General features: G+C 35.2%; 1 protein-coding gene across 1 annotated transcript in view; it reads left to right on the top strand.

Annotated features, from left to right (window-relative positions):
* Positions 1 to 16,545, top strand: part of LOC128656073 (ephrin type-A receptor 3-like) — a 325,679-nt gene that overhangs the window by 221,860 nt on the left and 87,274 nt on the right. The window contains 1 exon segment of the mRNA XM_053709749.1: positions 912 to 1,020. Within this exon segment, the coding sequence (XP_053565724.1) occupies positions 912 to 1,020 (109 nt within the window).

Raw genomic sequence — 16,545 nt, 5'->3', positions numbered from 1 at the left:
TTTCAGTTTGAAGCTTTGGCTTAATTAATATCCTATAACCTTGTGCAGGGGTAGTGAGGCTTTTGTAGGGTGTGTGCCCAAACTGGCAATAATCTTCCAAATAAAATTCTCTAAACTTAAAGGGGCATTAAACTGTTGGGCATAACTACAATAGTATGGGTAATACTCGCTATACTGTAGTTTTTCCTCCTGTACCTGCAGCTCGCTTCAAAATCATTTATTTATTTTAACCCCTTAGTGGTATCGATTGGTCTGGGCCCTTCCATCTTGGGGCTTAGTTATTCTTGCATTCTATGACAAAAGTTGTGCACATTCACAGATCATTGACATTGCAGTTTGAGTTAACATACACGATACAGACCAATACATTTTTGTAGTGACTGCATTGCACTATATTATACATTAGGCTTTTCATATATTTTACATACCTTTTAAACTGTGTATACAAACTGCAACCATTTCTCTCTGTATTGTGTATGTTAGTTAACCCAAAGCACATAATACAGTTGTGAAGAACCTCTCTCTATCTCTATTAATATATATATATATATAATAAATTGAGGCAGCACTTTTACTGTATATATTCCTAATATTTATAATGAAATTATTGCCTTCTCTGTAAAGAAGTGCTCCTTTAAACTCAGTAAGATATGTTTATTCAGCAGGTAAGACTGATAGTCTATTCACTACGGTACTTTAACCCAACTGGACAATAGAATATGTTTTAACTTTTACAGTATTTGTTCTTCATTCACTAAAACTGTTTATTTTGAAAAAAAGATGGAAAATTTGTCAGTTGAAGGATTTTTTATAAGCTAGCTGGTGAAAGTTGTGTTATAGATCAGGCAAAACTTAGATGTATTTTCTACCATATTGATTCTAACCCTGACTTCTCTTATTTTGCCTTTTAGACATGATAGCCATCTCTGACACAAACCAAATCACAATTTTAGCCATTTCTTTGGCTGGAGGATTTGCTCTGCTTATATTCCTGGTGACCTGCTTCTTGGTCAGTGGAAGGTAAGCTAACGTCTGCATGACATATTATCAATACTCCTTCCAATCAAAGCGCATTCATTTTTTTAATATTTTATATTGTTTATACACAGTCATGTATGTTATACTGTGATTTATTACTGGGTAAAATAAAATACAATATTTGATAAACTATTTTATGTGTGCATGTGTATGTGGATATTATATACTGATATTAACATTTTATAAATAAATGTTATGTTTTATACTCCTGTTTCTGTTTCAACCCTTCTTTCTGGTTGATAGATATTATACTGTATTCATAGTCCTGTGTCTGTAAGGAGGTGTGTGTGGATATTATATTGTATTCATAGTCCTGTGTCTGTAAGGAGGTGTGTGTGGATATTATACTGTATTCATAGTCCTGTGTCTGTAAGGAAGTGTGTGTGGATATTATACTGTATTCATAGTCCTGTGTCTGTAAGAAGGTGTGTGTAGATATTATACTGTATTCATAGTCCTGTGTCTGTAAGGAAGTGTGTGTGGATATTATACTGTATTCATAGTCCTGTGTCTGTAAGGAGGTGTGTGTAGATATTATACTGTATTCATAGTCCTGTGTCTGTAAGGAGATGTGTGTACATATTAAACTGTATTCATAGTCCTGTGTCTGTAAGGAGATGTGTGTAGATATTAAACTGTATTCATAGTCCTGTGTCTGTAAGGAGGTGTGTGTAGATATTATACTGTATTCATAGTCCTGTGTCTGAAAGGAGGTGTGTGTAGATATTATACTGTATTCATAGTCCTGTGTCTGTAAGGAGGTTTGTGTAGATAGTATACTGTATTCATAGTCCTGTGTCTGTAAGGAGGTGTGTGTAGATGTTATACTGTATTCATAGTCCTGTGTCTGTAAGGAGGTGTGTGTAGATATTATACTGTATTCATAGTCCTGTGTCTGTAAGGAGGTGTGTGTGGATATTATACTGTATTCATAGTCCTGTGTCTGTAAGGAGGTGTGAGTGGATATTATACTGTATTCATAGTCCTGTGTCTGTAAGGAGGTGTGTGTGGATTTGTGCTTTTTTAATTTTTTTATGTATTTCTAGCTTTTGCTTGTAGTTATGAGAACCAGTAAAGGCTTCCAAAGACCATTTTTTTCCAGTGAGGGGACAAAAAATAAAATAAAAATTATCCCCAACAATAATAATTTATATAGGCAAATGCTAATATATATTTAATTGGATAAAGAGAAAAAAAATCTGAGAGGGACTAATACCCCCTTTGCCCCCCTCTCATGTAACTCACCATATAATATGGTATGTCCTAAATGCTATTGTGTAGCTTGCAGACTTTTATTGACCACTGGTGAGTTTCAGGTCAAAAGCATCACGTGTCACACATGTAAAATAAGAAATATGACACACAGGGGTGAATAATTGAGAATTAAGTTGCAACATCAAAAAAGGTTAAAGGGATAGGAAACACATTTCTTCATTCATGGTTCAGATAGAGCATGACATTTTAAACAACTTTCTAATTCACTTCTACTGTCATATTTTCTTCATTCCCTTAGAATCTTTTGTTGAAAAGCAGGGGCGTAGGCTCGAGAGCGGGCCCATTTCTTGAGCACTATATGACAGCAGCTTTGCAAGAGTGTTATCCATTTCCATGAACACGAGATGGCACCACTATTTCCTGTCCTTTAGTGCTACAAACACCTACCTAGGTATATCTTCAACAAAGAATATCATGGGAAAGAAGCAAATTTGATAATAGAAGTAAATTGGAATTGTTTTTTTTTTTAAATTGTATGTTCTGTCTGATTTACAAAATATATTTTTTTGGATTTCATATCCCTTTAATCTTATGGTGTCACAATACACAGTTAGGTTTTCTGTTTTCACCCCATTCCCCAAATATACTCAGAAATCTCAGTGTTTGATTCAATTTTCAACCCTAGTAATATTACAGGATTGGCAATTCTAAAAGCACATTTATTAAAATACATTTATTTGATTTAAGAATGATAAATCATTTTGATTTTGCTTTCTGGTGCATTATTCTATAAGAGTAAACCTGTTTTCCTTAATAATCCTTTTTTTTTTTTCATTAAATGGACAGTCTAGTCAAAATTAAACTTTCATGTATCAGATTGGGCGTGCAATTTTAAAGAATTTTCCAATTTACTTTTATCATCAAATTTGCTTTTTTCTTTTGGTATTTTTTGTTGAAAGTTAAACCGATGTAGGCTCATATGCTAATTTCTAAGCCTTTGAAGGCCGCCTCTTATATCAGTGCATCTTGACAGTTTGTTTTTTATAGCTAGACAACGCTAGTTCATTGGCTAAAATGCAAGTCTGTCAAAAGAACTGGAATAAGGGGGCAGTCAGCAGAGGCGTAGATAAACGAGGTAAACACAGAGGTTAAAAGTATATTAATATAACCGTGTTGATTATGCAAAACTGGTGAATGGGTAATAAAGGAATTATCTATCTTTTTAAACAATAGAAATTCTGGAGTTTAAGCATCATTTCACTAGACCAAAAGTTTTCCTTGATCCATGGGTGTATTGGAGGATAGTTCTGCCAAACCAATAATTCTGTAGAACTAATGTTCATATTAAAAGATGTATTCAATATTATTTCAGATGTTATATTAAATAAATGTAATATTGTATCTGCAAAGAATCACTGTCAGGTAGTCTGCAAACATTCAATATTTCTTTAGAAAGAATGTGAAAAACATATTTATGTTTAACAAATGTGCTAAAACATTCACCCATCCTTTGGATGTAGTTGGTAAAAATGCTTAGAAAAGTTCTCCTACCTATTGTAATCACAATAAGCTTCAATAAAATTGGAGGCATATGATTACATGAGAAATTTAATATTGTGCAAATGTGATCAAGCCTTTATTTATTAGTATTTTTAGAAACTTCTCACAATTCTTTATGACCGTTAGTCAAGTTTTTTTTTTACTTTTTAGCTATCTGTTTATTCATATTTTTAAAACAAATATTACCGTAAACTGTTATCCAGTGGCAGTCATATCGTATTTTCACGCTTTGGGGCCGATTTATCATGCCCCGTATGCACATGTTTCTGCGTGAGCCTTCAGGCTCGCCAGAAAACTCGTTTTCCACCTCTGAGGCGGCGGACAGCATCAGCCCAATCAGATACGATCGGGTTGACTGACACCCCTGCTAGCGGCCGATTGGCTGCAAATGTGCAGGGGGCGGCATTGCGCAAGCATTTCACTAGAAAGGCTTGTGCAATGATAAATGTCGACAGTGTGATAAATCGGCCCCTCTGTATCAATAGCAGATGTTATTTAGGGTATAAAAATAGTATCTGCCAAAATATCAGATGGACTTGACTAGAATGATTTGACAATAGACATATCCAATAACTATAAAGTGGTAACTGAAAATAACTAACAAATGTTAAACTATTATTTTTGCCAGTCATTTTTTTAACTGTCAATTAACTCCAACTGTGGGCTAGATTACAAGTGGCTAATGATAGAGCGGTATACAAAACGCAATATCGCTGGACCGCGCTACTTTATATTACAATTCCATGGTAAAATCCCATTTACCAGAGAAGGGTTAGCACTGCAATCATTGCTTTAGCACAGCCTATACTTTCAATTATATTGCAGCTCTGCTGATATTACAAGTTGAAAGTTATAGATTGCTCTCAAGCAAAAGCTGAAACTGCCCTAGAATGTTTTGGTTTCATGTCCCTTTAATAGCGATAGAAATGTTTGAAAAGGTCTAAAAAAGGGATATATGGCAAAGTGTTTGATTGAGAAGGGCTCCATTGTATCTATATGTCTAAATAAGTGTATGTGTGTATGTATACATCTCTATATATGTCTATATATGTGTATGCATGTGCATTTATGTGTTTATATGTGTGTACTCATACATACATATATGTATATGTATATATATATATATATATATATATATATATATATATATATATATATATGTGGGTGTGTGCAATGTTGAGCCCTTCCCAGTCAAATAACTTTAAACATGCAATATGATTTTTATTACATTTTAATATGTTTTAATGTGTAAATACCTCACATTCCACATTCCCATGTTTATATATACAGGTAGCCCTCAGTTTACGCCGGGGTTAGGTTCCAGAAGGAATGGTTGTAAATCGAAATTGTTGTAAATTGAAACCCAGTTTATAATGTAAGTCAATGGGAAGTGAGGGAGATAGTTTCCAGGCCCCTCTCAAAATTGTCATAAGTAACACCTAATACATTATTTTTAAAGCTTTGAAATGAAGACTTTAAATGCTAAACAGCATTATAAACCTAATAAAATAATCACACAACACAGAATATATAATTAAACTAAGTTAAATGAACAAAAACATTTGCTAAACAGCATTATAAACCTAATAAAATAATCACACAACATAGACTTCACTTGCATTTTTCTGTAGTTCTTTCTATGCATTCCAATCTGGACTGATTTATAGACAGGAAGATCTTATTCCTTTGAAATCTGCTCGATAGCTCAGGTCTGGTTAAACTGATTAATTTCAGCTTGCTTGACTTTGCTGCAACACAAGCGGACAGCTCCACCTACTGGCTATTTTATTAAATGCACTGCTTCTCAATGCTTTTCAATAGCAGTCACATGACTGGAAAAAAAGGTTGTTATTCTGAAACGGTGTAAATTGAACCGTTGTAAAACGAGGGCAACCCGTATATATATATATATATATATATATATATATATATATATATTCCAGCTATAACGGCAGCACTCACTGGATTTTGTAAAATATAACATTTATTTCAAAGACCTTTCATAAAAGTCCCATGATGTTTCAGACTGGCACCTTTATCAAAAACACCCATCTCAGGTGCAGGGGGCACACACATGGCTAATTTGCATAAGTTGTACTGCGCATGGAATTGCGGTGGACAGAGAATGACAACTTGTAATCGCTGCAGCATCGAATTTTAAAAAACTGCATATGTTAGAGTATGTGGGGAAATGTATAACAAATGTATAGATGTGTGGGCACTGGATTATAAGAGCCTGGATGTGTGCAAAGGGATATTAGGAGGCCCCTGAATGTCCCAATTCTATTTTATAGTGTCATGGCAAATGACAATGGACACTAGCAGACACTACTCAACCAAGAGGTTGCTAAGAACACGATGCAAAGATGTAGAAATGCTCTTGGTAAAGCTGCATCATTTCAATGCGTGAACTATCCAAAAAATGCACCAAAGTCCATCTTGACATTAAGCCCCCTTGGTTCCACTGAATCCATAGTGTAGATCCATTTGGTTTTGAGTTGTAACAGGCGCCTCCCCTGGTCACCCCCTCTTGTCAAAGGGGTATATGATCAATAATCATGGTTCTGAGACTAGAGACACTGTGTTTGTTATGGGTGAAGTGTCGGGCCACCAACTGGTCAGAGGATCCGTTCTTAATGGCTTTCCTGATGGTATGTCAATGATTAGCCATTCTCTCCCTGAAGGTGGTTATCGTTTTACCCACGTAAAACAGGGAGCATGAGCAGATGAGAATGTACACCACGTAGGTGCTACTGCACGACAGTCTATTTCGGATTTTAAACCTTCTGTTGGTAGAGGTTGTTTGAATGTGGTCCCTGTTAACATCCCATTGCACGTGATGCAATCACCACATTTAAAACATCCCAGTCACGTAGACTTTAGCCAAGATTCCTTCTGGTATGATTCCATAGGATCCATTTTAACCAGGATATCTCTGATGTTTCTGGCTATTCAGTACACCATACGTGGTGTTCACTTCTTCCAATGGATCCGGTTCTTGTCTGTCTGTAGAATGTCCCATCTATCACAAACAGCTTCATGTATATGTTTGTGAATTGACGTGTAGGTTGTGACAAAGTTCAGGTTGGGAGTGCTGATAGTTTGCTGTGTCTTATTCCTTGCCAAAAGGGTCTCTTGGGTCTGGTCATTCAATTTTTCTCTTGCTTAGTCCACATCAACTGTCGAGTATCCTCTAGCATATAGCTTGTCACACATTATATCCAACTGTTTTGGAGGATTTCGGGTTCTGAGTTATTACGAATCACCCTGGCAAGCTGTGAGGAGATAATTCCCATTTTCTGATGGTTGGGGTGACAACTAGTGGATAACAAAAGGGAATTCCTATCGGTAGGTTTGGTAAATAGTGATGTGCCAAAACGATAGCTCCATTTGTCAACCACTTTAAAAATATTAAGGTCAAGGAAATGTACACTGTTCAGGTCATATTCCAAATTAAATCTAATGGGGGAGTTAGTGCTATTCAGGTCGTATACCTACAGCTCTAATTGATTAGCTGTCCCAGTCCAAATTAAGAATAAATCGTCAATGTACCGAGGGTAAAAAGATATGAATGGATGAGATAGTGGTTTTGTGATATAAAGCTCATATCCAAGCATAGATAAGTTGGCATATGTAGGGCCATATTAAACCACATGGCCCTGCCGGACAATTGGAGAAAAAAAATTCTCTTTCAAATTTGAAGTAATTTTTAGTGAGGCAGTGTTCCATGAGCTCAATTAGAAATTCTAGTAGAGGGCCTGTATAATGACTAGATTCTCTCACTATAGACCTGACAGTCTCCAAACCCTCTACGTAAGGGATGACCGTATAGAGACTGTCAACATCCATAGTGACCAGTATATCAATTGCCTGTAGGGTAATGTGTTGCTGCAACTTATGAATCATGTTAGAGGAATCCTGTAAATATGAGAATGAGTTGCATACCACAGGCTGGAGATGGTAGTCAATGTATTCGGCAATGCCTGAGAATATTGATCCCCTGGTAGATACAATAGGTCAGCCCGGAGGATTAACCAGGCTTTTATGTATCTTAGGGAGTAGGTACAGAATTGGTGTTGGGGTAATCTACAATCATATAATCAAACTCAGATTGTGTAATGATATGTGACTGTAATGCAAACATCAAGGCCTGATCAACAGACATCTTGAAGGCCTTTAGTAGGATTAGAGGGTAATTTTCTATAAGTATGTGAATCAGAAAGTTGTCTCATAGCCTCCAACCTATAGTAACTATAGTCTTGGATGACTATGGCACCACCTTTATCTGCTGGGCGTATGACTATGTTGTGACCATTGGTTAATGTTGTAAGTGCCTTACGTTCACATTCTGGTAAATTAGAGAAACTGTGCTCGCCAGATTTGGCATCGCAATCATGTCTGAGAAGTCTGGATAAACTCTTAATAGATGGATTAGTTGTCTGCGGATCAAACTTGGACAGAGGCTTAAACCTACTAGGATTGGATGTGGGCTTAACATCCCTAAAGTGTTCCTTAATATTAAGATTTTTCTGAAATCTATAAATGTCTACTGCAGTCTGAAAATTGTCGTGTTCATTGTCATCAGTTAGTGGCCTTGTGCTGAGATTAAAGACTATGTCAGGCGTTTTTGGGGATTGTTTTTTTTTTTCTTTGTACCCCCCTCGTCCAGTGTGGAGCCGTCTTCATCATAGGTGAGGCCACCTACCAATGAGGAACACACCTATGATGAAGACGCTGTTAACACTAATTCATTGATACATTTTTATTTACAGATGAAGATGCTGAAAGGGTTCGTACCACCACTAATATTCGTGAGCTGAGGGGAGATATACCCATTGATATTTATCACAGTCTACTAACAAACACAGTGTCTCTAGTCTCAGAACCATGATCATTGATCATATCCCCCCTTTGACAAGAGCATTTCTACATCTTTGCATTATGTTCTTAGCAACCTTTTGGTTGGGCAGTGTCTGCTAGTGTCCATTGTCATCTGCCATGACACTATAAAATAGAATTGGGACATTCAGGGCCTCCTAATATCCCTTTGCACACATCCAGTGCCCACACATCTATACATTTGTTATACATTTCCCCACAATTGTTACTGTGTACAGTGTACGTGAATTTGTTCTCTAACATATGCAGTTTTTAAAAATGTGATACTGCAGCTATTACAAGTTGTAATTCCCTGTCCACTGAAATGCCATGAGCAGTACGACTTATGCAAATTAGCCATGTGCATGCTCCCTGCATCTGAGATGGTGTTTTGGTTATGAGCATGACGCAACCCAATAGGCATGGAGCAGGCGGACCGGAAGGGGCATGGCTACAGAGATACGCACGCCTGGAGCTGAATACAGCACCCTGGTATTTACCTACCCTCAATTTGAGGATTAAAGTGCAGGCCCCTACTTTGAACTCTATATACAGTGTATATATATATATATATATATATATATATATATATACATACGAAATTAAAGTATTCCTAATGCACCTTCGGCTTTAGTGCAGTTGATATAATAACGTTCAGACGTTAACTTTTTAATTTTAACTTGGAATACAAACGTTAATCTGTCAGCAAACATTTTTTACCTTGAACGCAGCTAATGCATACAACAGAAAGCAATTAAAAAGTATAATATACAATTTATTTTTGTTGGCACATTAGTTACTATAGTGAAAGATTGTTGTTATTATACATGTTAAGGAATTTAATATAAAATATTTATTTTATATCAATTCAGAAATGTGCCTATGACTAACAAATTGATGAAGGAATCCTATTGCTAAAATTGATTTTTCCCTCCTATTTTCTACCATTTTTTATTAACAATTTTTCATGCATTTGTATGAGAATAGACAAGAATCAAGCTACTCATAGTAGTATTTAAAGAGACAGTCTAGTCCAAAATAAACTTTCGTGATTCAGATAGGGCATGTAATTGTAAAAATTTTCCAATTTACTTTTGTAACCAATTTTAATTTGTTCTCTTGGTATTCTTAGTTGAAAGCTAAACCTAGGAGGTTCATATGCTAATTTCTAAGCCCTTAAAGGCCGCCTCTTCTCTCAGGGCATTTTGACAGTTTTTTACCACTAGAGGGTGTTAGTTCATGTGTGTCATATAGATAACACTGTGCTCACGCACATGAAGTTCCAGGTAGCCAGCACTGATTGGCTAAAATGCATGTCTGTCAAAAGAACTGAAATAAGGGGGCATTTTGCGGAGGCTTAGATACAAGGTAATCACAGAGATAAAAAGTGTATTTATATAACTGTGTTGGTTATGCAAAACTAGGGAATGGGTAATAAAGGGATTTTCTATAATTTAAAACAATACAAATTCTGCTGTAGACTGTCCCTTTAAAGGGACATAAAACTCAATATTGAAATGCACATGAATGTATTTCAGTTTTTAAAAAAAGATGTATTTTTCAACACACAATCAAGCTTCATGCCTTCTCAAGGAGACTGAGCTGGATTACATTCATTAGTAACCTGCAAAAAGAGTAATTGCTAAGGTAATATATGCTCCCTGCATGCAGGTACAGGGGACATACGTTCATATGCTCCATGCACAGTAAGGAATTTCACTGAAACAGTGCGTTCATGTTCATTTAAATTTTTAGTGTACCTTTAAAAGGGTTTAAAATAATGAAGAGAGGCCTTCATTTATAACTTCAGGTGTTCTTTATTAGCTGGTATCTACTTTTCTATATACTTGTCCGCATGTGTAGAGAAAATTTTACATAGAGCTATAAACAAACATCCTTGTCTGCGCCATATTAAATGTATACTCAAGGAGAAGCTTAAAGAATTAAGCTTTGGGGTTGAAATGAACTGAGCTTAAATATTTAAAAGTCAACTCTCCCTTATGAAATTGCAGTTTTTTTTTAAATGTAAAGACAGAAATAACAATATAAATGTCAGACTTTTTCCATCTGATAAATGTGACAAAAAAGGATATAATGATAAAATTCAACGTGGTAATCCAATCGTCAAAATCTCAAAAGAAAAGAAAAAAACAATATAGTGTGATATTGTAACAAATTATTATAAGATATATTTGTGCCAAATTTGTACAAATTTGTCACATAAACTTGAGCTATCTTAAAGGGACATTAAACCCAATTTTTTTTTCTTTTATGATTTAGAAAGAGCATGCAATTTTAAACAACTTTCTAATTTACTTCTATTATCTAATTTGCTTCATTCTCTTGATATCCTTGGCTGCAAAGCATATCTAGATAGGCTCAGAAGCTGCTGATTGGTGGCTTCATATAGATGCCTCGTGTGATTGGCTCACCCATCTGCATTGCTATTTCTTCAACAAAGGATATCTAAAGAATGAAGCAAATTAGACAATAGAACTAAATTGGAATGTTGCTTAAAATTGTATCTCTATCTATCTGGATAATGAAAGAAAACATTTGGGTTTAATGTCCCTTTAAGCTCAAGTGCTGTGTTATCCTGAACACAAAGCTGTCAGGCTCAGCTCCCATCGGTATCTTTAAAGTTGTTCTTCCCGTAAGGTATAAGGTTGACTCGAAAGAAGTAAAAGCAAATATAGTGTGATGTATAATAAGAATTGTATTGAACGTAATAGACACATAATCACACTTTTAGGGAGCTAATGTTAAGTCCCAATATAACTGCAGACCTGGTATAGGCTATCAGGTAAAGACAGACCAGAGGCAATCCGTGAACCGCTTTTATATAAATAATCTATTTGTTAAAATATTTAAAAACATAAAATATAAAATACAAGTCAGATTAGTGAGTCATTCAGGGCTGCAATGTAAAATGAATACAAAGTGCTTGTTATACAAAGTCTCCAATGATGGCAGTGGATTGTAACAATGTATCTCCATAACTGTCAATCTGTCCCAGGAGAAACGCCCTTCACTGTGACATCATTAACTGCTTGTATACCAGACGTACGTTTCGCCACGCCCACAAGGCTTTTTCAAGGGTGATGAAGAAGCGATTCATCTCATCGTTTTATAGGTACAAGTCCACCAATCATCTGTTATGAATCCTTAAGGTGGTATTAGCATATTCATCATACATTCCTTTTCCATCTGTAATGTGATCTTCAAAAAAAAAAAAAAACAACTTAATTATTAGGAACATTAAAAAAAAAAAAAACCTATATGTACTTTTTACAAGCTTATAGATGTGGAACAGGTTGCAAGATGGTTGTCTGGTATGTAACAATAAGTAATAAAGAATAAGTATTTAGTCTAGACTGTCCCTTTAAGTTTAGAAATGATAGTACAAACCTTGATAGCTCCTCTCTTTTGTATTTGTAGTTTTATAGAAAATGTTTGGTTATGTGTAATAAAAGATACTTCCATTATTTATTTTGCCCCTTTAACTCTAAAAATATGGATTTTCTCATTCTAAAAGCTGGAAATGCACCCTGTGGACTTCAGAAGGCTACCCCTGCTACATACATGTCAATAATTGGCTTCAGCAAATAACAACTGCAAAACTCAAGTCCAGATTGGCTGCTCCAGATAAGACAAGTTATGGGTGGAGTTTGGTTATTGAAAAATAATTGCAGCAATCAAGATCTTACTTTTTATGTTTAAATGTTTAGAACTGGCTATGCTATTCTATAGCAAGACAACATAAATACCTTGTAATTACAAGGTGTTTACCATCCTTTTAAGCTGCTGTTCAGCTGCACCTCTTCTGCCCTGAAGCTGTTCCTATAGGAAATAAGGGGTTTGTAAATTTCCATTAACAAACAAGTTATGATGTCCAAATCCCAGCAAACTAAATAACCTCAGAAACTAATCTTTCTAAGATGAAACAGAAGACTTCTTTTTTATTTTTTATGATGAATGATTCATCTGAAATTAATATTTTGTCTCCATAAATCCCTAATTGGAAATTCAGAGGAGGTTTTCAGGTTAGATATGGAATCTCCCTCCTGATAGCAGAACTTATTTACACATATACGTACCGCTAACTCTCTTTTCTGTGGCGCATGTGAGGAATTTGATTGTCAGTATATTGCTGCTTTACTGTTATATTTAGATAGGCTTCAATCAGCTCAGTTCTACCTTTCTGTCTCTTGCAGCATCTGAGTCAAGGTAACCTTGGCGGGTTTATTTATTTCTGCTGATTACATTATTGATTAGAGCGTGCAGACTAATGATTGCAGTTTCTTGTTCGGGATGGTATTTTCCTTCCTAAGTTTTTTTATCGTTAGTTTTGCTATCCTAACCTCCAGTGATCTGAATCCAGTCTTATTTATTTCAACACATCTTATAGTATTTATTTATTGTAACCCTCTGGTGGGTATAAGAAGCATTAATGTTCAATAAATATATAATAAATAAAATATAGTTGTATATATGTTGCAAACACATCCATAATGACACAAGCACAAATCAGGACTGGGATAGTGATGATAAGGATCTGACTACAATATAATCATATACAGCATTAAAGGGACATGAAACCCACATTTTTTTTTTTCATGATTTACATAGAACGCACAATTTTAAACAACTTTCCAATCAACTTCTATTATTTAATTTGCTTCATTCCCGTAGTATGCTTTGTTGAAGAAACAGCAATGCACATGGTTGAACCACCAATCAGCAGCTCCAGAGACAACCTAGGTATGATTTTCCACAAAGGATACCAATATAATGAAACAAATAAGATAATATAAGTAAATTGAAGATTTCTTTTTTTTAAATTGCATACTCTATCAAATTACGAAAGAAAAAAATTGGGTTTCTTATCCCTTTAAGTAACCATCACGTGTACTGCAGTTAAAGTCAAGAAGCTGGCAAACATCACAGTAGGATACCTGTCTATGATAATTGTCCTTTCACTGTTACATTAGATTCAATAAAACTGTGCATACATATCTGCAATTTATTTCTTCTTAGTAACTCAACCTTTGGGAACTGTATGTGATCTATCTATCGGTCTATCTATCTATCTATCTATCTATCTATCTATCTATCAGTCTGTATACCATGTTTAAGGTCCAATTTGAGATAGATGTTGAGTGGATGTTCTAGAGAGGAGTTGCAGCTTTTTTATTTAATTGCCTTCTGTCTTCTCTATATTACAGAATAACCACTATTTTGTTGTCTTATTATTATATTGTGTGGAATGACAATGCTGTATGCATAAGTAATGCTCTTGGCCGCCATATTGTAAACTAATGCTGACTGTATAGATAAAAGATTATCCTGAACCATAATGACAATTTCTTACACTTATCCTAATCACTGGTTGTTCCAGGATCACGAGACCTAAGTCCCAAACCAGGTCAGTCCCACATTTTTTTTAGCCAATTATTATGGCATGCATAGGCAACAACAACAACAAAAATATTAGTTGCCATCTGCTCTCATATTTCCTCTCATCTTATAGCCAATACCGTTACATTGGCCCCATATTATAACACATTATTTTTGTGGGTAAACATAATGTTATATATAAGATATACTGTATATATAGGTAGGTGGTTTGTCTTCTTTGTGAATGATTTTGAAACTCTGTTTGACCATTTATTGATCTAGCTTTCATGTGTGTTGGTTTTCTAACCTCTATACTGATGCCACCATACCCCCCTTATTCTTTGTGGAACCCAACCAGGAGTCCCCCAGGCAGGTTGCAGTTATCACTTTCATTTTTCATTCAAATATTACCACCAATAAATATATTTTCCTTTGTCAACTATTAAAGTTCCGTAGTTTGCAAATTTGTTCAATACTGTCAATTGTTATAACGTGTTTGTGATCCTTAATGCATAAAACAATCACTTACCATTTCTCTATGTTAGGATATTGTTTATGCCTATAGTAAATGAGCTTTTGGAGGTGACAGGCATATTTTAAGGCGATATTTGTAGTATTGGGAAGCAGATAAAAAAAAACTATTTCCTGATGGATGCTGGTCTCATTAACTGGAGGCAAGAACTCATTAGCACCCCTAAGCTACCTTGTGTCGGCTGCACATGAACATAGGCATCATATATATGCTAATAAAATAGCCTCAGCTGGCTGCCTTCACATATCCAGGGCATTCAACAGAGCGGCAATAAAAACATCTGAATAGAAGAACTGAGCCATTTACAATTCTATTATGAAATTTATGTTTTTGGTGTAAAGAAGTTTCATAGAGTTATTTGTGTACCCTGAAACAATGTGAAAAGAGCAGAATGCTAGTGGTGAATATTAAAACGCGACTAATTAAGAGGCTGTGTAGTCGTGCAGACCTTTTTTTTAAAACAGAATCCACATAAACTATTATATTTTACAGAATGCATAAAAAAAGGGATCTTTCAGTTGATTATTTGGTTTGTTTGTTTTTGTCCAACATTCAGACCCTATGCATTTGTTTGGCCATATGAAATGGGTAAAGCAGAAGTCTTTCAGTACTTTAATCTTACAGGAATGAAAGTGTTTGTCTAGAGACAGTAAATGTATATTCAACTGACAATAGACAACACAACACAATAAAAAATGTATCTAGACACAGGGCTATAGTTCTCATTAGTTGGGGTAAATGCCTAGGAGTGCCTTCTCTCAAAGTTGCCTTTTCCCTTGTGCTTATCGAAAAAAACTTTGCAATACAAAGTGCTCACTAGCCTGGTGAAAGTAAAAGCATATATTATTGTACATCTAGTGGCTTGAGTAATGTACATTTGCCTTCTGTTTCTGGGTTTGTACCATAACAAAGGTAGATCATGGATGCTGCTCATTGTTCTTTACAAGATTCTAGTAATGGATCTAACCTTGAAATAAAGGGGTTTGTATCCTTCATCTGGGATCTTTCATCAAGTAATCCTCGTATTCTAAACTCCTATAAAATATTGGCTCAAACCACCTCACCTGCGTTGCAGTGTCAAAACTAAAACAAGTTTTTTTCTTGGACAGAAGGGCAAGTCTGAAACCCCGAAGGAGAGAAATTGAGGGAGGTCTTATTTACCCCTATTCAGTGCCCAAATAATAGTGGGGTAAAATGTAAGTTAGGTGGGTGGAGGTGCAAGGTTTTTAGGTGAGGAGTCCAGGAAAAAGAAGCTCCCTCTCTGTAGGTTGGTTATTGAAGTCACAGCACTGGGTGTTTGCCTGTCTGTAAGAAAGTACATTTTAAAAGGGTACCTCCTGTGGGAGAGTTTTACTACTGGGGCCTTTGTAGCTGGCACAAGTGTGGTTATGGACAAGTACTCTTTCTTGTATTTGGTTTGGTTAAATTATTTGGTTTTATAAAATGTTATTAATTAAATTTGTTAATAAAAAAGTGGCTTACTTTTTAAACCCATGTTCTGTGTCTTTTTGGTTTATTATTGAGCAGAAGTGGACACTAAAAGGTCAAGCTTCTCTGTGTTCCATTCAGCCATTTCAAAAAAATGAAAAACCCCCAAGAAACATTAATCTGCCCACTCTCCAAGACAGCAAGAGCACTTTTACATTGCCAGGATTAGGGACTTAAATTGTATGTTTTTTAAATAAAATGCATATTAAAACATTACTTTGAACAATTCATCTTTCATCATACTTGATTTAATAACCTTTTCATTAACTGTAGACTTGGCATTTTGGAAGTTTGTATAGTAGTGCATATTAGAATGCAAATTAAAATATACTATTGAAGTTTATATTCCTTTAAAGTATGTAATACTATATTGAAATGAATATCCTTACATTAAATACAACCATAAACTAATTCAAATGTGTTCTGAGCATGGAGTT

Source organism: Bombina bombina, chromosome 4 (genome assembly GCF_027579735.1).
Source record: "Bombina bombina isolate aBomBom1 chromosome 4, aBomBom1.pri, whole genome shotgun sequence".
NCBI classification, from domain to species: domain Eukaryota; kingdom Metazoa; phylum Chordata; class Amphibia; order Anura; family Bombinatoridae; genus Bombina; species Bombina bombina.
Note: the sequence above shows the minus strand (reverse complement) of the source record. Positions and strands in the feature narration are given on the sequence as shown.